Source organism: Neodiprion fabricii, chromosome 2 (genome assembly GCF_021155785.1).
Source record: "Neodiprion fabricii isolate iyNeoFabr1 chromosome 2, iyNeoFabr1.1, whole genome shotgun sequence".
NCBI lineage: Eukaryota > Metazoa > Arthropoda > Insecta > Hymenoptera > Diprionidae > Neodiprion > Neodiprion fabricii.
The window spans coordinates 15650617-15674728 of record NC_060240.1 but is presented as its reverse complement, the minus strand read 5'-3'; the positions used below and the strand labels follow the sequence as shown (position 1 = coordinate 15674728).

The following is a 24112-nucleotide window of genomic DNA, read 5'->3' as shown; positions in this document are numbered from 1 at the left end:
CAACGTAATTTTGCAACCCCTGAAACATTTCGGATACATTGCAGCATTGCAACTTGAAAAGTGCGAAGTATTGCAGAAACATTGCTGATACGTAATTTCAAATCGTCAAAATATCGTAAAAACATTGTAGCAACGCAGCTTAATAAATTCGAAATATTGGAGAAACGTTGTAGCGATGTAACCTCAAATCTATAAAATATTGGAGAAATATCGTAGCAACGCAATTTTGTAAGTTTCAAAATATTTCGAATACTGTAGCAGCGCAGTTTCGAAAAATTTGAAATATTGCAGAAACATTGCAGTACCTTAACTTTTCAAAGTTTCATATATATCGCAGACACATTATTAGAAATTCAACTTTACGAGGGTAAAAATAATTCAGACCAGATACACATTACTGCACTACCACAACCTTACAGAGGTTGAAGTACTTCAGAAATATCACAGCAATGTTCAAGCTGGTATTGCAATATAGGAATACGTCATCGCACTGTCAGCGCGACATTTCGCGTTGTGAGAAAAAATGATTTTTCGAACTCGCTGGCATCAGCATTTGACTGGAATTTCTCCTCCTTGTGCCTCTCGTCCCTCTTTTCCCGCCCCCTCTCTCTCTCTCTCTCCGTTCCTCGAAACCCCGGCAACACCACGGACCGCAACTCCCCAGGGGTGGCAAACAGCCCCCGGGAGAGACGTTACAAGGTCACCACCCCACCCGGGAAGCAACTCGAGGATGTAGAGCAAGCATAGCCGACCTCTCTAAAATATCGGCAAAGTTTTAAGGTGCCGGGCCGCGTAGGCCATTGTCAGTCGTCTAGTTCCGGACCAACTTTATCGGGAATCACATAAATTATTGCAATGGATCGGTTCCGACTCGATGTAATTTCTTTTCTCCCCTCTCCCGTTTCCCGTTTCCATTTCTCTTCTATGCCTTTTCGCGAATCGTTATAGGTAGGAATTACAAAGTTTTGGATGAACTTTGACACTTTATTTGTTTTTTTTTTCCAGTATGTCTTCCAATTGAATATCACACAATCATATTTTAGATGCCATTTTCACATTTATGGCTTAACGTGTCTGATTGGCCCAGAATCGATACTTTTCATTGACTTCAATACGCGATAATAGTATGTTAATTATTTATGAAATAGTTTTTTTATTTTTTTTTTTTTTTTTTTTTTGCGTTACGAAGATCTCTTTCAAAATGGGGGAAATAGTTCTTGCAAGTGTTAGATCGCTCATTCTTGCACAATTACGCTGGCAGGTATATCCTTGGAAAAGCGCAAACATCGCATCCTTCTCCGCTCTCCACCAGTCTTTGGGACAAACGACACGCCAGAGATGTTTAACTTTATTGCCCTCTCGGAAAGACTTAATAGACCTCGAAGCTCAATAAGTGAGGCGGTCACACGTTGCCCACGGAGTAATTGCCCTCGAATAGATATTTGCTCACGGGAGGCGGTCGGTGTTATTTTTCAGGTTTTATTCGGTCATGAAGAGGGAGAAGCCTTTTTCTATCACGATCGACGGAATCGATCTGACTGCGATGCCATTGCATTTCAACGAACGTCAACTCGAAACCAAAAGTTGTTCGACGAAGTATTAATTCGACTGATATGTGCCGTTGAAAGCCAGTCATCCCCCTTTCAAATGTCAATTAAGCAGCATAGTGGTTTATCGTGTTGGTGGCGCGGGATGAATGAACGAATGAATTTTATTTAACTTTAATCCACTGAGAGTTTCTTTCTACATCGAGTAGCTCCGTCACTCAGCCCCTACCCTCACTTTCATATTTCAGAAAGCGTGTAAATGAATCAAGTTTTCACTCGAGGCTCGATTTCGAATTCCAAAACGTGCACGACTTGCAAACTGACCTTATTTCCAAATTCTCGATGAATTTCGGACAGTTCAGATTCACAAAGTCGCACAGCGAAGATTCAATGATTGGAGGTTTTTATTGTTCTGATCGAAATATTGAGCATTGATTGATACATACTTACATACTTGGATCTAATAAGTGATGAGAATTGAGAAGCTGGAATTTGGAAAACGTTTTTATTTACAGATGTACGAGGCTCCCCCCCCCCTCTCCTCTTCTGACCCTCTCACTCTGTACCTCTTTTTTTCCCTTGGTCTTGCTTTTTTTCAATCATTCCTCGCGCGTGGGCGGGTTGAATAAAGCTCGCTCGAGGGTCGCGAAAGCTTACACGATGTGAAAGGCTCATGGAAACGGAATCAAGCACCGCTCGAAGCCAAAGACTGCTAATGGAAGAGCGTCAGCATTTTTTCAGCGTCTCTTCCTCTTTCTTTTATTCGTTGTTGTTATTCTACCCAGGAAAAGGAACCGCGGCTGCAATGCGGGAAAGGATGCCATCGATAAAGCTGGGACGAAGTCTAACGTTATTGGGTTTCTTCGTATAGTGTCGCTTCTACCAGGGTTTCAGCGTTGGCTTTTTCGGGTCGGGTTCGGGACTGCTAAGTCGAAGGAAAAAGGATCGCAAGCCTCCTTTGATGTACGCGACGATCTATCAGACTGACTGCGCAATCCAACGCCATGACCAGGATCACCAGTTCACCTCCAGCAGCCGACAAGATCCTCGAAATTAGTTCTACCTCTGTGGATATTCACCCATCCCGTTTTCATAACGTGTTTCATCGATCACCAACAGCTCAAAGGCAACCGACCAGTAATTTTCGAAACAAGGTCTTACGGTTACCGGTGAAGTCTTCGTCATAAATGAAGTCTGACACTTGCGTGTCACTCATCGAAATGTAATTGTTCTCGGAATAGTACCTACACGTCGCTCCAATGGTCATGGACAGATAGTCACAACAGTCATCAGCAATCATTAATCTCAATCGGAAAGTTTGCTTGCGATGATGACTTTCTGGTAGGTTCTTGGTTGAGAAAGATGTTGCTTAGCGATGCAACGTGCGAAGAATTTCTGGGTCGTGTTTCGGGGCTAAGTTCAAGACCCTGTAACCCACTTCTGTAGCAAGTTTGAACGGAAAGGGTAAGATACATACAAGTAGAACAGAGGAAGGAGGACGAGGGACGGGGAGGGTGTATAAGTTTGACATGATGCAGAGTTAGCGAGTGTAACAGTAGCGCCATCATCGTCTTTCGTCGAGCCGGAAAGCCGGCTAATACCCGGAATATAGATAGAAGATGAGAAGAGTAGGTCGTACGGAAAATCGCTTTAAACCTTGTCGGGCTAATATTAACTCGAGATGACGTCGAGGCAGTATGAGAGATTCTTTCATCCAGGTTCATCAGTCTATGAGAAAGCAAAACTGAATCTTCTGCATCGATAATCGTAGACGACCTTTTGTTCTGAAATTTACTTTAGCCAGTTTGTGTTGTTTCACGCGCTTCGCTTGGAACGACTCGATTCACCGGTACAAGCATACATTTCTGTTTTAACGACGAGCTTTATGCAAACGTGGCTCTACTGTCCAACAAATGTGCCGTTACCAGCGTGAAACAGTAATGCCTTCCGCTTAAATGACCATTCGTACTCAACACACCGCATAACTCATGTGCCTTCACTGGTAAAGAGAAGAGCGCTGGTGAATTTTAGGTAACGTTAAATGCTGATGAGCACAGAAGCACAATTGATAAGCAAAGCTAATTGAGTTGAATTACTTTGTTAAAATTTTATTCATTCTCAGTATTCTCCCTTTTCAGCCCTTCTTGGAAAACAACAAATGGTAGAACGACTATTTATAGGATAGTTCACTGCTCACTTTGATCCGCACTGTCATGTAGTCTGACTTCATACTCGATTAGAGTTCGCTCATCTATAGGCCGACTTCCGGGTCTCATAGGTGAACAATTGCTTGTGACTTATACCTTTGGCATTAGAGTAGTAAAAATGAATAACCAAACATCTTCCAGCTCGTCGTTTATCAACTAATTGTCAGCCAAATCGAACGCTAAGGGGAATGCGAAAATCCAATCCAAGAAGAAGAATTGTAGTATCAGGTTAAGCATTAAACTTAGTATTAAATGATGATTGAATAAAATGAATTCGATGGTTGGATCGAATTACGAAGGGTGGTAAAAACTAGTAGAAACAGAATTCGATTGTAGTACATGAAACGTGAATCCCAATGATAGTAAGTCAATTTAATCGTGGTATATTGGCTTAATTTCAGCATGATGAACAACAACAGCATGGAGCAGCCTGACCCCGACTACATTAAGATGTTCGTGGGTCAAGTGCCTCGTAGCATGGACGAAAATGACTTGCGGGCAATGTTTGAGGAGTTTGGCCGCGTTCACCAGATCAACGTTCTTCGCGACAAGGTCACCGGGAGCAGTAAAGGTGAGTGAGAACCGGACGGTAATCCGAACTGTTCGCTATGGCTTGGCTGCGACTGTCACGAACGAGAGGATTAACAGCAAAAAGTCTCAATGATCTCGCGAAACTTGTCAAGTGGTGAAAAAGCTCTCGATGCGGTTCCACCCTATTGATTTCTGATAGCCGCGCAGCGTTCTCGATTCGCCATTCATATCGTACCCCGGTGTTTCGAAATTGACGTACCGACGCGGGTCTTTCGAGGTACGGAGAAGTCTCTGTTTGCGCGCGAAGGAAGGTGCAGATAGACGGATAACGAGAAAGAGACGGCGTAAGGTGGAGCAGGGATCGATGCTCAGACAGCGGTCGCCGGTCGCCTCGGCGGCCCTTCCTCGTCTATTGATCGGGTGACCCGGGGGTGAGCGAGGGCGGGAATCCACACGTAGGAATAAACGCTCACCTACAGGACGTTAACCGTCGCATGGAAAAAACGCCCCCTTTCTCCCGTTCCCGTTCATCGTCGGCGAAACCAAGACACGCGGCCGCCGAGCTCGGCGAGACACTCCCTCAATCCTGGCTGTCTTTTATACTCCTCCGCTCTTTTTATTTTCATTCACATTTTTTTATGCACTTATTCATTCGAACCCGTTTTATAACTCACCCCCCAGAGGCTCTCAGGTGTTTGAATGAAAATCACTTGTGACAAACTACGCCTTGAACCGCTCTTTGCCATTTCCGAAACTCAAACTAGATACACACATATACATGTACATGCTTTTTCTGAAAAAGCGAAAAATTGAATGAGGGTGAATTAATTATTTATTCCTGAAACAACCTAACGATATATATATATATAGAATCAACGATAAATACGGTTGTCCGTATCGCCATATTTGACATGTGACATAAGCTTTTCCTATGAGTCAAAATGACATAGACAGTCGCTTGACTCGTGATTTCTGATCATTTAACAGGGTTTTCAGAAGTTTATTTAGGTGTGTATAATGTATATATATATATATGTTTGTGTGTGTCACAAAAATCTTAAATGCAACCAGCTTTTTGGAGAACATTTTTTTTTCTTTATATGTCAGATGCTTGGCTATGAATTGACGTTTTTTGCCAATCCGAGGCAATCAATTCAGTTCCACTTTCTTGTATCGGAACTAAGTAGAAAAAATGTACCAGTGTGACCAAGTTTTGATGGAATGTGCTTCTGTTTCGGGTCATCGATTGATCGTGTGGAAGAAAGAGAATCGTTTTTAAACGTCACGTCCATTTGGATTATATTTGATCTGGGATCAACTCGGTGTTTGGAGTTTTCATCACGAAGACCCGTGTCCGCACCCTTCGTTTTTGGATTCTCAAGGATCGTTCGAATGACTAATGTCACTCTCTTACAACCCTAGCTAATGTTCTACATAACTGGCCCACGATGTTTTAGCGCTTCGGACAATCATGGAACCGTGAAATTACCAGTGGCCAATGTTCTGCAATGTAAATTTGAAGATGAAAAACGTTGAAAGAAAGCGGAAAAGAAAATTGGATAGGAAAAAGTTTTTGTGTGAAAAACATGGAAGAAAAAAAAAAAAAAACTGAAACAATGTTGAGACGTCGCGTCATTGCATCCAGATTTTTTCCAGAAGACTTTTCTCTCCCGATCGGCTTATAAAAAGCTTATATAGACCACCCGGATTTTTGGGCTTATGAAAGCACGCGAGATTCTTAAGCTTTTAGAGCTAAAGGGGTTGGCTCAGCGGGAGAGCAGTGAGTGGATTTACCTACTCCCTCCATATACTTCGTATTTGATTTTTCGTTTCTGCCTCTCTTTTTTTTTATATGTACCCAACAACGTCTGTAAGCCGCGTCACTACTTCCATATGGTTGAAATGAAGTGGAAATTAACATTCATAATTACATCAAAGTCAGTTTTTAATTTAAACCAAGCAGAAAATGTTTATATAAAATTTTAGTGGGAGTCATATTTTTCTGCGATACGTTACAGAATTTATCAATGTTGCTTATGATAGAACAGGTTTTTAACGTCTTTCAAAAATATTCAATACTGTGCAGGATCGATACGGAGTCACTGAAGAACTTTCGCAATCGTCAAAAACGAATGCATATTGAGAGTGCTAAGTGAATAATCGAAAAAAAAAAAAAAAACTTTCTTCGAAAATTTAAAAGTCTGCATTACTCAACTGCGAATCGGTATCAACAACCAATTTGAAATCTAACAATTGGTTCATGACACGGTCTCGTTGACAATAATTTCCGCACTGAGCGAAATATTTAATTCCGGTTACCGCTCAGTCCTTAACTATTTTCATTTTTCACCACAATCGAAAAATATAGTTCTGGGTAGAAAATGAAAATTCGTTTTCTAGCTGTTGCCAGAAAGTCTGATATCCGTTACTATTCTTTCTCATTACGATCACTGTTACTATATTTTCTTGTAACCGTTACGAAAGTTTAATCCGTGTGCAACAATAAATTGATATTAAAGCCTTGTTTAACTAAAAAAGTAGAGTAAACCTCAGAAACTGATTTTTTGCGTTGCAATTACCAAAAAAGGATCGACAATAACGCAAAATGGTTACGTGTACCTCATTTTTCTTAATCCCAACAATATTCAAACAGTTTATTTTAACGACACCTGTTTTACTGAATTTTTCTAGTTACTGTAACAAATGAAATTTTTCTCAGTGCGGTAAAAAGTGATGTCTTATGAAGGTATTGAATTAAAGGATTGTTTTTTCAAAACGGGACATTCAGGAGTGCTTCCGCATCTTCAAAGCAGTTCCCTTCCCGGCTGGATTTTCCCTGATTCTTAGATCTGGGTTTGTCGAAAATTTTCACGGATTTAGCAGGGTGCTGTTCCTTGCAGGACTCGAGGTATCGGGGTAATCGTGAAGGCGGTTCAGGGCGGCTCCAGAGAGCGATGATGCGCCGGATCAGAAGGCGAGTGTCAATATTGACCGAGGACAAACACGAGACCTCTCGAAGACCCGTGGCTAGGGATTTTTATTTAACTTGGTGGTCATCCGACGAATGAGGCGGGTAGGGGAAAATCCTCGAGGATGTTGTCTCTACGACGATGTTTTCATCCAACTCCGAGCAGGGTTTTCAGTTCCTCTATATATTCTCCCTGGGAGCGAACAGCTTGCGGAAAAATCCTGTGCACCATCCTCGAAAAAGGGGAAAGTAGAATGAAAATTTTCGAAGCGGAGGGTCAACGATTCAATCCAACTTTCCACCCAGGCGTACAAAATGTTCGATACAACAAGTGGTGCTCGATTATTTTAGAGACGTTGTAGATTTTCACGATCTATTTGACGCCATGTTTTTACTGTTTTTACATTTTAAATGAGCCTAAGCTCATTTTTTGCCAATCTTCTATGCAAGTGCAGGAAAAAAAGAAAAAGTTTGTAAACACGATGTATTTTATTTTTACGGTGCTAGAAGTTAAAAAAGCGACGTTGATTTATATACGATACTGAATGACAGGACTATTTTTGTACTACGAAATACAATCGAATTGATCGACAAGAAATTCCGCCAAGAACTAAATCAGCTATATTTCATCAAGATTGGACGAATAGTCGTGCTTTCAGTGTTGAAGAAGCTGTCCGTAACAACTGTGATCTAACTGAAATTTTTGATAATTGGGTTTTAACAGTTGAAACTTGCGGTCTCATCCTCTTTTATGTTTTCTGACCAACGAGTCAAAACCTTGTGGTTATAAATTTTCATTACTGTCATTTGACGATCAATCGAGGGCAAGAATTCATTCTTAACGCCATGGCGTCAAAAATTTAAATAGTCAAAAAGCACTTTACAAGTTACTGTGAAATTTGCCGTAGAAGAATGTAAAGTGAAGTTGGAGTCAATGGAAAAACACAGTGGGAATTAGACAGCCAGGATGGCCACACACCTGGACAACCTGAAAATTGTCAGGGTATTTTTAATCTAGTCATACAAAAAACTGAAAATATCACTTTTCTATCGTGGTAATTAGAAATTATTTTTTTAGATAGCAAGTCTACTTTTTTTGGTCGAGAGAACAAATTGGCTTGAACTGCTTTTATTGGACATGATATTTTTCTACAATTCAAATTGAATTTGAATCGAATACAGGGTTTTCTAACATGAACGATTTAGGTTTTAGTAACTTACTAGAACTGGGAAAGTGTTGAGGAAAACTAGGTTTTCGGGTCCTGTAAAAGCTTGAAATATCATGAAATTTTCGTTGTTTTTTATTTTCTCGAAAAAAAAATTCTCTCGTCGCATGTCTACACATGTATACAGGTGTATGTATTGTACATACATGTATCCGTATAACATACATGCAGAGGTCCAAGGTGAAAGCGGCAGAGCGGAAGTCTGGAGTTCTTAATTAAAGAAAGTGCAGAGTTGTGTTGCATCGGACGAACGGAACCCTTCAGCTACGATTGGATATGTGTTTGTGTGTTGCACTGGAAGACGGAATAGTTCGGCAGGGGAAGGAGGGAGTTGGCCGCTATTGGAATCTTGGAAATTGTTGTTGAATATTGGCCGTTGAGTATCGAACTCGAGTTTCTACTCGGTGACTCCGCCTTTCCACGTTTTCATTCGATTTCCACCTAGCGAAGAGGCGAAGGGACAGATGCGGGGTGGAAAAACCGGGGTGGATATTCTACTTCTATACTTCTCGTGTTTACCGCCCCCACGTTCAATTATTTCCTTCGCTGCGCTGCGCTGCCTCTGGCGTTTCAATTGACATTTCACCCGACGCTGACAACCAACGCCCCGATTCTCGAGGCTCTAAATGCACTCGCAGACTCTTTTTGCAATCTTTTATTTTTTCCTCTCATTCGCTCTAGACTTTTTCGACGCAAACTTTCGTACGGTTTTTACAAATTTTTATTCTTACAATGGAACAGTTTATCCAATTTACATGATACATGTCTCAAAATATCAAAATATACGGTGTAAGTTACAATGATACATTTTTTTACACTAAATCATTTCAAAATGTTGATGCTAAAGGCTGCCGGAAGTCGGCACTTTAGATTTGAAATTTTCCAATCGATTTAGATGAAACTTTTCCGAAATTCTTTTTAACTTACTGGCCGTTGCATGACGTTTGAGGTTTTTTAAAAACAAATTGTAATATTGTTTTTTAACGATCGTTTATACTAAAATTAGTAATTTTTTTTTTTTTTCAAATTTGTCCTCAGTTTTGAAATTTCTTTTCTCTCCTTCGTGCAAAGCGCGTTAATGTATTTCAAGAATGAAAATTTGATTTTCAGATTTTGGTCAAAGTTTGAGACCTTTTGGCTGCACGGCGGAAATCTTAGATGCCGACTTCCAACAGACGTAGGACCGCGATTTGAAATATTTTAGTTTAAAAAAATTTATCGATATCCCTTACATAGTGTATTTTGAAATATGCATTACGTTAATTCGATAAACAATTCCATTAGTTTGAAAAAAAAAAATCTTGAAAAAACGTACGTTGACAAAACTTTCTCCCCTTAATTGTTCAGGGAATTTGCCAATTTCTAAACCGATTTTATTGTTCGTAAGCCGTGTATATAAAAATCCCCGAACCTTATCTCATGTTTCTCTGAACTAAAATGGCGCTGCCTCGGTGTTTCGAAGGCATCGGAAAGCTGTAAATAATTTAGAGCAGCTATATAAACCTCGCGTTACAGAAGGTTTATAGAATTGTTTGCGGCTTTTTTATTTAACGATACGACCGTTCTGTAATACGACTTGAGTTCGTTATTCTGTTTATCTTATTGTTAGGTCAATTTTTATTTCGGTACCTACACGAGAGGAAATGGATAAGCAGTCGGCTTTTCATCGATCAACCATTTCGCATTTCGCACAGCGTTTGGCATTGCAGAAATGTTTCAGTTTTGCGCGTATGTCGAAAACAACGCAGAAATATATCAGCGACGCTTCAATTTTGGTTTTTAATTATTCACTGATATCTCAATCGATCGTTATTGCAATACTTCAACTGTGCTGCGTAAAAGTGACGACTACAAAATATTGCCGTCGGGTAAATTCACCATTGTCAAAATATTGGGGGGGGTGAAATATTCGAAATGTTTTAATGATATATTTATATCGTGATATTCATACCTTGCTGAAAATCGTCTCTGATGTTAGATGATAATTATCAAGATTTCAAGAAGATGGACGGAATCTAGAAGTTTGGAATTGTTCAGGCTCTGCAGTGCTTTTGCAATATCACGCTCTGCAAGGCTGGATTAGGTTAGGTCGAAATTATAGGTATCCGAAAAGTCTGGTCAGAATTTTTGAAATTCTTAGAACTTTTTTCAGAGTCTTCTACTTTTCATAAAATTGACTAGTATTATAGATGTTTCTGTAATATTGAGTGTTGTGAGGTTAGACGAGACGAAGTCATAGTTTTGATCATTTGAAATTATTGGAAGCTTGATCAGAATTTTCAAATTTTTCAGAATTCCGGATTTTTAATTGAATCAGCACTGCATTGATTCTGCAACATTACTTGCAATCACGTTCGATTACTTTGAATCAGAATTGTGAAGATATTGAGAATCAGGACAGACTGAAATTTTAGGAACTTCAGTCAAAATCCCGAAATTTGGATCCGATTGGCTGCTACAATATTGTGATCTATATAAAGGATCAAGTATTTCCGGGTACCACCAATATCTTCAACTACCAAAGCTCCTCGAGGCCCTCAACTTATTTTTTTTCTCGAGACTCGAGAATTCTCGCCAAGGAATTCCCGTGAATACTCAAATTTTTATATAAATTTCGATAACTATTCAAAAATGATGTCTAATATTTAACGAAATGCGCAATTAATTCAAATTTATTAATAATCGTGAAGATTTATTATTCATTGAATCTTGTTTATAATTAATTTTTAATCAATTGCACATCTTCTCAACAAAACAATCTAAATTGAACTGAGTATCTTGACGTAAAAATTAGAATTTGTTTTTTTTTTTTTTTTTTTAATTAAAATGTAGGTAATTTTAATATATATCTCAGCTTACTTCCTGATACGAGGTGTATAAAAATAACAATTACACGGTCTTTTAATTAAACAAATAGTAGGTACCTGAATTATCTGCATAAAAACGATCCTTAACTCAAAATCACGTACAGTGTCTTCACTCACATGCAACCAAGACGCGATTACTCAATTTTCTGACACTTTTCACTCTTCCCGAGTAAGCCCAGATATCCCGACAATTCCCGCTTAGAAAAGTCTCGAGACCAAAAGCCATACAGTCAAGGTATTCAAAAGTCGTTCAAAAATCGGATTAAACACCCTGACCGGGTCGAGTTCCGTAACGCAGGGCGAATAACCAGCCAAGGGAGGGTAGAAATTCCCTCGGGCCGGTGAAGCCGCGACGTTTTGCACCCCCGAGACGGGGAAAAGGAACCCTTCCTCTTCCCCCGTTGCAGGAATCGGGAAGAGTGTCCTTCATCCCGTGCACGAATGGTCTTTTGAATGGAGAAGTAGGTACAATCCCCCACCCCTCCCATCCACCCCCCGCGGAAACTCTCCACCCCTTCCCCATCCGCCCCGTTCCTGGGACTCGTCGTCGTCACGGTCCTCGCATAGAAATCAGGCTAATTTATTTCGCTACCCGACTACGAAAGGCGAAATTTCGCCAAGTGGGGGTGCGCGAGTCGCGAAGCCCCGAGGATATTTTTCAGGTATTTTGAAAGCCGGAGGCTTTTGACGGCTGACGGTTGACGGGCGAACTGCTGCCAAGGCTTTGGGAGCGTTGCGATTTTTGCCTCTCGTTTTCCGTCGTCGCTTCGATCGTTGTTACGAACCGGTCCGCGGGACGGTTCGGAAATTCACTTTAATTCGTGCCGGGACGTAAAACGCGCCGGCGTCGTAAACACTCGGAGCGGCACTTAACAGACTTTCCTTTCATTTCCTCCAACTTCTCGGGTTACCAACCCGGGGTGTGGTGGTGGGGGGGTGCTCCACCATTTCTTCCCCCATATCCCGACGACTTTGGAGAGAAATGACGAGGGGACGAGAAGGAAAAACGACTTGGAGCGGGGCGGGGGGAGGGGGGGGGGGGGGCAGGCGCGTCTAAGAACGTGAGAAACAACTATGAGAACAGGCCAACGACGATTTAAGAGAGTCTGTGCGAGGCCCCTCTTTTCCACTATGTAACACGTTCCTCGGATTTTCCCTCACCCCCCCTTGCCTCGCCTCCCCCTCAGGCAGTTTGCCGACGTTCTTTCTTCTCCATTTCATCGCGTCCCGCTAACCGCCCGTGCCAAACTCACGCCCACTTTCGATTTTCGATCTGGCCGATGAATGGAAAAAAAAAAAAAAAAAAAACAAAGTTTCACTCGATCGACGGGGATACGCAAAAATAGGAATCGCTATTAAGAGGTGATGTTAGCCCGTGTACACGAATGTCGGAGGATTATTTTCTCGATATTGTTTGAGAAAAGTTGATCGATATTTTTTTTATTCTGTTTTTCATACATGAAATGTCGTAACGTAAGCCTTGAAGTACGAGAAAAGATTTTTCTATTTTGTTTAACTATTTGAAAACAAAATTGCGGTGTAGCGGTTGATGAAAGGAAACTTTTTTTTTTCACGAATCACCTCCACGGTCGATTAACTGCGGGTCACAAGAAATTCTTTCTTTTGTTCAGCTGCGTTATCGGTTCGATCAATTTTGTATTGAACCAAATGACATTTTCTTGAAGCAGGAAGAAAGAGCAAAAATAAAAATGCGATCGAATTAGCTAACGGAAATGGTTTTTTTTTTTTTAATTTCTTAGAGCAAATGTCATTTGGTGCAATACAAAATTGATCAAACCGATAACAAAAAACATATCTTTTACGTAATTTGATGGCATTTTTTTATTTATTTATTTATTTATTTTTTTTTTTTTGATTCAACTACCAAATCCATTCTTTGTATGAATTTGAAGGAAGCCTGTTTTTGGCTGAAATAATTTCATGCGTTGTGGAAATTAATTGAAAATAACACATCGCATCCAATCCAAACTAAAGTTTGGATTATCTGTATAATCATTGTGGTTCTTTGTGAGAAGAGAGTATACTGAGATAAATTTTTAGTTCCGGTTACCGCTCAGTCCTCAACAATTTTCATTTTTCACCACAATCGAAAATTACAGTTCTAGGTAGAAAATGAAAATTAGTTTTATAGCTGTTACCGAAAAGTCTGCTATCGGTTACTATTCTTTCTCATTACGATCACTGTTACTATATTTTCTTGCACAACTGTTGCGAAAATTTGTTGCTTTTGCAAGAATGAATTGATTTCAAAGCCTTATTCAACTAAAAAAGTAGAGTAAACCGAAGAAATTAATTTTGCATTGCAATTACCAAAAAAAGGATCGACAATAGCGCAAAATGGTTAGGCGTACCTCGTTCTTCGTAATTCCAACAATATTCATACAGTTTTTTTTTTAACGATACCTGTTTTACGGAATTTTTCTACTTACTACAAGAGATGAAATTTTTCTCAGTGTAGAATACAAAAATTAGGTGAAATTATGCATGGAGAAGGAAACGGGGTTGGAATATTAGGCGAAAAAGTTTGAAAGCACGTCACAGCGAGGCTCGCGAAGGGCATTCGAAAGCCGGTCGTCGACCCTGCAATAGCTGCTGGAAACGTGGGAAAGGGTACCTGCCGTGCCCTTTGCTCCTTGGGGGTGCGAGACGTATTTCGGTTAACACTCTTGTTGCGGGGGTGCGCCTTTGTTGGGGTGACACTCAATACAGTTAATTTATTAACCATCCCCCTTTCGACGATAAATTAGCATCAGGTACGCGGGGAGGTATGTATTAAAAATGTTACAATTATAATGATAACGGTAATAATAATAACGACAATCGCAATAACGATTCAACGTGATTTCTTTCGGAATTTCGAGTCTGTTTAGCGTTTACTCGTGCGAAAATTTCTTTCCCCTTGAATTAACTTTACCAAGGCTTAAAATTCTCGTTATTGCTGGTAATCGATAGGCGGGTATCTCCTTTTTTATCGGCTATTTTATTCCTCTCTCGTTCTCACTCGGTTTTGCTCTTTTTTTCTTTTTTTTTTTTTGTTTTTTGTACGAGTACGTTGAGATTTCACACGTCGTGATTGATATTTTTGTTAGAAACTAGGGAACTGAAAAATTTCAGAGGTGAGGATAAAGCTTAAATATTCATAAAATTTTCAACCTTATTACACGTGACGTAATTTTCAATGATTCAAATCAAGAGAAATTTTTGTTTTACAAAAAATCGCGATCAAACTAAAACCAAACTTGATTACCGTGTGTAGGTATACCTTGAAGATAAGAATGATGAGAAAAAACTAGGTGACATACTTTGCTCAAAATCAGTTTATCCGAACCCGTGAAAATCTGATGACGGGTGAAGAAGGATTTTGTTTTTTTTTTTTCTCATCGCGACGGGTATAATTTCGATTGTTGTTATTCAGTTGAAAATAGAATAAAACTGGGAAGGAAAATTTCAAAACCTGTTCTTTCATTCTACCGTTTCGCTTTCCGTTACATTATCGCTTTTTTCAACAAAACCGAGGTGAATTATATCGTGTAAGTTATTTTTATCCTTTAAGGGTGAAAAATGAGGAGCATGGATTGTTTTTTTTTCTTTTTCTTTCTTTTTTTTTTTTTTTCAGCGCGTCAAAATTAATCAATTACAAAGCTTCGAAACTAGTGTCGTTGTTATTATTATTGTTGTTGTTGTTGTTGTTGTTGTTGTTGTTATTATTTTTCGAGGAGAGCGAAAGCGAGCTGGGTCTTTCCGTACCTCTATTTATATCCTGTACTCTCGAAGACTGCGAATGCCAGACGTTTCGGATAAGCTTAGGGGCGGATGGAAACGGCGTTAGGGAAGCGTCGCGACGACGCGACGGCGTCCGAGATGAACGCGAGGCGATGGGGCGAGGTGGAAGACTGAGGCCGGTTTAATTTAAACTTGCGTACGGGATTTAGACTTTCCACTTTTTCAATATCAGGGGATAGGTGAATTGAATTTTCCAAACTACAATTTCATCCCACCGGATTCGTATCCTGAACGCTTTGTACAGGTTCGTTTAACGGGAATTGAAAAAAATAAAAAAAATAAAAAAATTGGTAGAAATCGAAGTTCGGGCATCAGTGCGTTATAAAAAAAAAAAAAAAAAAAATTAAATGAAAAATCAACTGAGCTTGATTTCAGTTTCCGATAGTGTTTTGATTTACCAAAAATTGTGAAAAAAATATTTTACGATTCGAAAGCGAATCTGAAAAATTTTTATTCCCCCGCCGTATTCTGATACTAATTGTAACGAGTACGATTTTTTAAAGAGCATGTATTGTGAAAAAAATATTTCACTTGACTGTCAGAGTGAAAATGAAAAGGAACGATCGATTTCACGGTTTAAAATGAGTAAAAGACTTTAATCTACTGCGATGTGTACAAGTTGCACAATACAGTGAGGAAAAAATAAAAAAAAAACTATGCTACGGATGTAATTCAAGAGATAGAAAAAACTGTAAATTATTCTGTCATTTGTCAGCATGCATAGTGTTTCGGTAAACTATTTTTGAGTTAGCTTAACTTTGACTGCCATTTGATCGAAAAAAAAAAAAAATTGAAATAATAAGTACAAGAAAAGAAAATAATGTGAAAAAAAACAGTCGAAGAAGAGGAAAAACATTTCATGATCACTATAGGCATTTAATTTTTGCAATCAAGCTAAACTTTAGCAGTTCCGGCCTCGGGCAAAAGTTGTAAAACGATGTGGCTCTAAAGTTGAATTTCTCAAATCCCGTATCAAGTCTGTGATTCTCCCACGTTTTTTTCACATCGCTTTTTAATAGTCGTACATCACTTTTCACCCCTCGAATTTATCGTTCTTAATCTGGTGAAACCGCAACGCTGAAAATTGAGCATTTATTTTAGGAAACATTTTTCAACGTTAAAATCGAAGGACAAGAAGAAATAAAAATCGCAAAATGGTTCAGTTCAAAGTTCAACAAATTAAAAAAACTTTTTGTTAAACACAGTATTAAATTACGATAAATTTACAGGATTTATTGACACTGTTGTTTTAAGAAGAGTAAAATACTCGACGCACGATTTACGTATTTTTGAGTGTTGGATTCAAATTCAGGTTGATTTAGAATTAGCGGAGGGTCGTTTCAGTTAAAATTAGGGTCAGACAGAAACGGAAGTAGGAAATAATCCATGTGTGGGACAACAAAGGAGGGCAAATTTTTCGATTTTGTTCATCGGTGGGATTATATGCATATATATTTATGTTGTGTACAAGGTTTATACATATACACATTACAACCAACTTCACGATGTGGTCGGAGTCGGAAATACAAGTACCTTTTTTTTCTTTCTTTTCTTTTAGTTGAAAATTTCATCACAAATTGAAAAAGTTTTCAGACTATACAGATAATTATATCAGCATTGGATTGGGAGTTACGAATTATTTACTACCGTTTTAACTAAATTTATTGTTCAAACATATTTTGGGATACTCTGATAGCTGAGAAACAAATTACACATAGTTCTAGGAATATTGCTCAGATTTAGAGACTCTGCCGAGGCTGTTTTTTTTTTTTTTTTTTTTTTTTTAATTTTAGAATCTCTCTGGACTTGCCTAGAATTTTAAGTCATATTTTTTTTGCTTCAGCTTTCAGGTGATATCCCAAAAAATCTGGAATATAGTAAACATAGTCGTAACGATTGTAAATAATTCTTATCTTCTAATTTAATGAAGATACCATTTTTCTATGGTCTTGTAATTTTTCTCATTTTGCGTAGAATTTTTTATGATTATTTGAAATCCTAGACCCTTTATTTGCACGGTTCTACGGAATTCTATAGCCGGTCACATAACCGAGGTTTCAACATAATCGTAATATTTTTAGTAAATAATTAACTTTACGAATCGTACTATGAATTGAATTCACACAGTTAGCCTAGATTTATCACGAATACGGCTAAACGCCTCCCGCTCTTTGCTCTCTATCCGAAGAACGGTTAATCGTATGAAATATTGCTCAAGAAAAAAATATCTAAAGAATTTCATGCTCTAAAACTTTTCACAATAACTCCAAATATCATTCGGAGCAAAGGAAACAAGATAAATATTAACTGAAAACCGGTTTTTGCGACCTTTGACCTTGAATATTTCTTTCGACTTTTGAGCCGACTCATCAAATGTCAAAATAAAGATTTACACAAGTTTCGTAGCTTATCATTTATCATTCCGAGGTTGAACAACAAAATTTGTTAATGCAACAAATTTTCTAACGGCGATTGACGTCGATAAACAAAACCTGCGGGTGCCACTATTTGAGAGTACCTGATAACAAACACCTACCGAGGTTACAACGGAATTGGGAATGCTTGACCTCACCATGTTGGATAAAACCGAATGGAATTCACCGTACATACAGGATTTGCCAGCCAATTATGGCGCATTGAATACAATGAAGTCGGTGGGGTGGGGGCTGAAAATTGGGGGGGGTTGAAAAGGGGCTGGACATTATCTCGCATTATGATACACAATGAGATCTTCCGGGCAATAAGATTTCTCCCTAAAATTTATGGCTCTCGGCGTATTTACACGCGGGGCTGCGACGGGGATGGCGTAACAAATTATAACGATTTATCAAACGCATTTTCACCGGAGCCTCCCGGCCTTGATATCCGTCCATTACCTCGTTTATAACGTTTCTTATACTTACGTATTTCACCCCCATACATATGTTCCTACCCTTGGGGGGTGGGGGGGGTTCACCGCCCTAACTCAGACCCTTTCCCTTTGACCGCACCGCCCAATTTGTCCGCAGCTTTCAAGCTTTTTACATAATTTAACAAATCTTGGACCGTTCGTTCCCTTCGTTGATCGAATGAAATTCTATCAGATTACGGATCGTGGAAATTATTCACACTCGGATTATTCGTACGAAAAACTAGGATGAAGATAATAATAATAATAATAATAATAATGTGTCCGAGCATTAGTGCTAAATTGACCGATTTTTACCCTCATTTTTTTTTTTATTTCTGTAAAAATTTTCTTCAGTGATTGTAACATTTGTAAAAGGTACGATTTGTTCAAAAATTTTCTTCAAATAATCGTTTTTGAATTAAATATATTCAAGTTGTCTAATTTTCAAAGTTGCAGCATTTTTTGTATTCTCAAGGAATTCTCAAAAATTTTATTCCTTGTCTCGATCATTCTTAAAATTATCCCGCGACGGGGTAATTTGTTTGATTTATTTTCTGTTTCTTTGAGCATTTCGGAAATTTTTAACCGACGGCGATCGATGCTTATAAATTTAAAATATCTCGAACAATCCCGAATCATCTTCTACTCTGTGAAAAACAACGTTGAAACTAAAAGTAACGCAAAATCAATTTTTCAGGACTCGTCTGAAACAGTTTTAAGTAAATTGAAAATGACGAAGGTTAAAATTGGCCGATTCAGCATAAAATTAAAATTAAACGAGGATCTAAAATTTTGTGACTGATTTTGAAAACGCATATATTTTCAAGTGATTTGCATTAAAGATTTATGTAATCGTTTGGATAGGAATAAAACCTGAATTCCTCAGTCATTTGTAGAATAAACAAAATAAATACACCAATAACAAGTGTTCCGTTACGAAGTGATTTTTTTTTTTCTCATCTTCACCCTACAAAAATAATAATTACACCGGCCCACAAAAAAAAAAAAAAAAAAAAGTGGTCTATACCTTTGACCGGACCTACCTATCTTTATGTATTTTGACGCGCTGAATTCGAATCTGAAGTCAATTTTGCCCGTTTTGAGTAAATTGCAAAAAACCATAAAAATCGCCAAAAATTAGCAATTTTGTTAAGAAAAATATTTATGGAACTATAGACCAAGTATGATTTTTATGTATTTTGGTCCGCTAGATCCAAATCTGAAGTTTATTCCACCATAAGTCTTTTAAAATTTGAGTAAATTGCAAAAAAAAAACCTGAAAATTGCGGAAAATAGCAAAAAATTGCAATTATTGTGATAAAATAAATTCTATAGAGCTAGATTAAAATAGATCAATCATGATTTTTATGTAGTTCGATTTGTTGAATCTAAATCTTGGGCCTATTTGGCTTATATATTTTTAAAAATCTAAGTAAATAGTAAAAAATCTCTAAAAATTTCAAAAAATTTATGTTGTTGTGATGAAAATCATTTCTTAAATAAAACAAAATACATATTCCGTTATTTGATGCGCAGAGTATAAATTTAAATTTATTTTTCAGATTTTGATGGCTTTCCAGTCTTGTAATTCTTTATTAATTTTAAATTTTAACAATTTGTAAATAAATATAAATTTAAAGTTATTTGGCCCGTTAGCCCTCAAAAAAATTAAGTTAATTGCTATTTCCTTAGATTTTTAAAGATATATAAGCCAAATAGGCTCAAGATTTAGATTCAACGAATCGAACTACATAAAAATCATGATTGATCTATTAATCTAGCTCTATAAAATTTATTTTATCACAATAACTGCAAATTTTTGCTATTTTCCGCAATTTTCAGGGTTTTTTTTTTGCAATTTACTTAAATTTTAAAAGACTTTTGGTTGAATAAACTTCAGATTTGGATTTAGCGGACCAAAATACATAAAAACCATACTTGGTCTATAGTTGCATGAATTTTTTTATTACCAAAATTGCTAATTTTTGCCGATTTTTATGGTTTTTTGCAATTTAGTCAAAACGGGCAAAACTGACTTCAGATTTGAATTCAGCGCGTCAAAATACTTAAAAATAGGTAGGTCCGGTCAAAGGTACAGACCACATTTTTTTCTTTTCGTGGGCCGGTGTTTTTGATGCAATTTAAAAATAGAGTCAGTTTTCAGTTTCATGCTCGTTTATTGTTACTCTCGTACCAACATTTCTTTTTTCTTCTCGAACATTGAATCGAGGTACTTTTTCATTTGTTTTCTTTTTTTTTTTTTTCTAACAAGGGTAGGATGACCGTGTATGCAGAGGAAAGTTGGGAGGCAGCACACGTCCGGCGAAAAGAGGAAAAAAATAGAAAGCAAAGCAGAAATAGTAGGAAAAAAAAAAAAAAAAAACGAGAGAAAGGAGAAGGAGCAAAAAAGAAAAATGGAACGAGAAGTTCAAACATTGGACGATCCAGTTCGTTGTTTCCTCCCTGCGTTCCGTTTCTATCTTGTTTGACGAGTGAATTAGCTCGCTACGTTATATACGAACAATTGTCCATGTATCTTGTACGTACGTGTGTTTCAATGTATGTGTGTCCGTATACACCTACGTCGAAATTCACTCCGTGAAATGTAACTACGCTACGCCATTTTATTTCACGATTTAACGGCGTTCGCGTCTTTATGAAGGAAAAAAAAAAGAATAGAAAAATGCGATTCGTTCAGAGAATTTACGTTTATGACGTTAAGCCGCAATTAATCAATAATTTACAGTTGATTTAACAAGCTTTTCTTTTTTTTTTTTTTTTTTACTTCTTCTTTTTCTACATATGCACAAAACATTCGGCACTTTTTTTTTATTTTTCTCTTCTCTCACGAACAAGAAATGCAGGGATGAGTATTTTAATGTTTCAATTTTTGCATTGAATCGAAAGCGATTGAATCGTAATTTTGATTGAATTAATTTTTTTTTCGGACGTGTGATGGCACGTAACGATAGTTTCAGTAGATAATTAAGCTTTGAAATTGGTGAAATTTCCAAGTGTATATATGTCAGCAATCTCGTGTTAAGAATAGCTCAAACATCGTCCGAGTTCCAACTGTTGCTGTGATTTAATGACAGCCATAAATTAGGAGAGAGAGAGAGAGAGAGGAAGAAAGAGAGGAAAATTTTGGTACCTAGCTAGCTATGATAGCATTAGCTTAACGACGTAAACTTGGTGCTAAAAACAAACCACTCTTATTGTTGGTGTGCAACATAATTTCTGCGTTAACTTGAGTTTCATTGATGCAATATGATTTGAAATTGCAGTGTAAAATATACGGAAGAAAAGTTAATACGTATGTACATAGAATGCAATTAAATGGGAATATGAATTCAGTACTGAGAAAAGTTTCGTTTGTTGTGGTAACTAGAAAAATTCAGTAAAACAGGTATCGTTAAAAAAAAAACTGTTTCAACGTTGTTCGAATTACGAAAAACGAGGTACACGTTACCATTTAGCGATATTGTTGATGCTTTTTTCGGTAATTGCAACGCAAAATCAGTTTCTTCGGTTTACTCTACTTTTTTAGTTAAATAAGGCTTTGACGTCAATTTATTGTTGCACAAGCATTAAATTTTCGCAACAGTTGAAAGAAAATATAGCAACAGTGATCGTAACGAGAAAGAATAGTTCACGGATACTAGACTTTCCGGTAACAGCTACAAAACTAACTCTCATTTTGTATCTAGAACTATATTTTTCGATTGTGGTAAAAAATGAGAAAAGTTAAGGACTGACCGGTAACCGGAACAAAAAAATTCTCATTCAGTGAGTCTCTTAAAATTTTCACAAAAAGCATGGAAAAACAGAGATGCAAATAATTTTTAGTCACCTCAGTATCAGTGATTGGATTTATTTTTTTTTCTTCTTTCCATCCTGCAACTTCAATCAGAATTGCAAGAAAAAGACTAATCTTTAACGTCGATGTTTTGCCGACTTCTTGCGACCGTTTGAAAGGATGAATGTAATCACTGGATTAATCTCTTTAGATCTTCGATTCTCTGCCGAATATTTTTTTTTTTTTCTTTCTTTCTTTTTTAGTAATGTTAACGGTATCCGGCGTTTTACCGAGGCGCGAATGGCAAGCGCTCCATTAATTTTATTTCGTCAAAAGAAAGTAGAAACGTTGCAATAAAAGCTCAATCCCTCTAATGGAAACAAATCCCTTCCTCAGCCCGCCTCTCTCTCTCTCTCTCTCCTCTCTCTCTCTCTCTCTCTCTCTCTCTGTCTCTCTCTCTCTCTCTCTCTCTCGAATTCGCCCGAAGGTGCGTAGGTTGGTATCCTTTCCCGTTCCCTCCCCCCGCCTCGTAGTCGAAACCTCCTCCTCGTACAATTTGTAGGAGTATATTTCCCCGTACTCGGAACAGCCGCAAAGCTAAAACCGACCTTCTGCCAGTCGCCTTCCTTCTTCCTCCCCCAGAGCTGCTTAACTCGACAATGCCCTAATACAGTTCAGAGATTGCGAAGGAAACAGGGACCGGAAATGTGAGGAGATAGTGCACACTCGACAATAGAGAAATTATAAAATTAACGAGCAGCATCAATCAAGTGGCTTTCATAATACCCGAGCTTTCGGATGCGGTAGGTATGGGTTGGTATTTACCTACCCGTAATGGTTGTCTGAAATTAGGTTTTTGCAAAGTGTACTCAATCTTGGTTAGGCTTTTGGTTCCTTGGTTGGTCGTTGGCTGGTTGGCTCTCTCTCTTTCTCTCTCTCTCTCTCTCTCTTACTATCTCTCTTCCTCTCTCCTTCTCTCTCTTCTGCAAAGGCTCACCCTGTTTTGTATGCGTCGATAAGAACGAACCAGCCAGCCGCCAACATTAACGGTATAAATGTGCACTGTATATCATAATGTGCATATTTTACTGAAATCGAAACAACAGGTCTACAACAATTTTGTTTATTTACTTGGCAGGATCTTATTGTATTCTTGATTATATATCCCAATGTGATTTGAAAGTGTAACAAGCTCACAAGGTGAAAAATTGTCGGTTAGGGTGTTACGCAAACACACAGTTTTCAGTAGAAATATTGCAGCGACGTTATTTCGTGAGGTATCAAATGTTTCAGATGCATTGCAGAATGAAAAATTTGCCAGGGTTACAATATTTAAAAATTATTATTACCTCGGAAGTACTAGAACAGCAGAACTAAGCAAAGTTTGAAGTATTAAAAAAACATCGTAGCAATGGGACGCGGGAAACTTTTATATATTTCACAAACGGTGCAGCAATGTTACTTTGCGTGATTCGAATGGTACAATGCAGCATCAAAATCTTTTAAAGTTGGAATATTTCAGACAGACTGTAAGCAGGAAAACTTTTTGAATTTGTAACATTGGAACAATGCAGCAACAGAAGTTTTCAAAACTTGAAACATTCGATATACCTAGTAATAACAAAACCTTGGTAGGTAAAAAAAAAAGTTACAGAAACATTGCAGCAAGAAAACTTTGCAAAGTTTCAAATATCGCAAAACAATTATGCGGTGACGTAACTTTGTAATATTGCTGCAGTGCTTCGATGTAATACAAAAAATTGAAATATTCTTGAAATGTTGCGGAGAGTTGCAATTGCGATGCGGAAATATTGGACCAACATTTTCAAAATATTGTGTACTGTGTGGCGAGTTAGTCGATACGTATCTCTTTCGTCTCTCGCGCATTTTGAAATAATTCACAAACACTGCAACAATGTTACTTTACGTGATTCGAAAGGTGCAACGCAACTGCAAGATTTTCTGAATCTGTAGCATTACAACAATGCAGCAACAGAAGTTTTCAAAACTTGAAACATTCGATACATCTAGTAATAACAAAACCTTGGTAGGTAAAAAAAAAGTTACAGAAACATTGCAGCAAGAAAACATTGCAAAGTTTCAAATATCGCAAAATAATTACTGCAGTGACGTAGCTTTGTAATATTGCTGCAATGTAATACAAAAAATTGGAATATTCTTCAAATATTGCGGAAAATTTAAATTGCGATGAGGAAACATTGTAGCAACATTTTTATAATATTATGTGCTGTGTCGCGAGTTGCTCGATACGTATC

The 24112-nt window shown here is 37.8% G+C and overlaps 1 protein-coding gene across 12 annotated transcripts in view; it reads left to right on the top strand.

Annotated features, from left to right (window-relative positions):
• The window catches only part of LOC124175082 (CUGBP Elav-like family member 2), a 378071-nt gene that overhangs the window by 182696 nt on the left and 171263 nt on the right, over positions 1–24112 (top strand). For all 12 annotated transcript variants that reach the window (XM_046554951.1, XM_046554952.1, XM_046554961.1 and 9 more), the window contains exon 3: positions 4156–4325. In XM_046554951.1, the coding sequence (XP_046410907.1) occupies positions 4156–4325 (170 nt within the window). The remainder of the gene's footprint in view (positions 1–4155; positions 4326–24112) is intronic.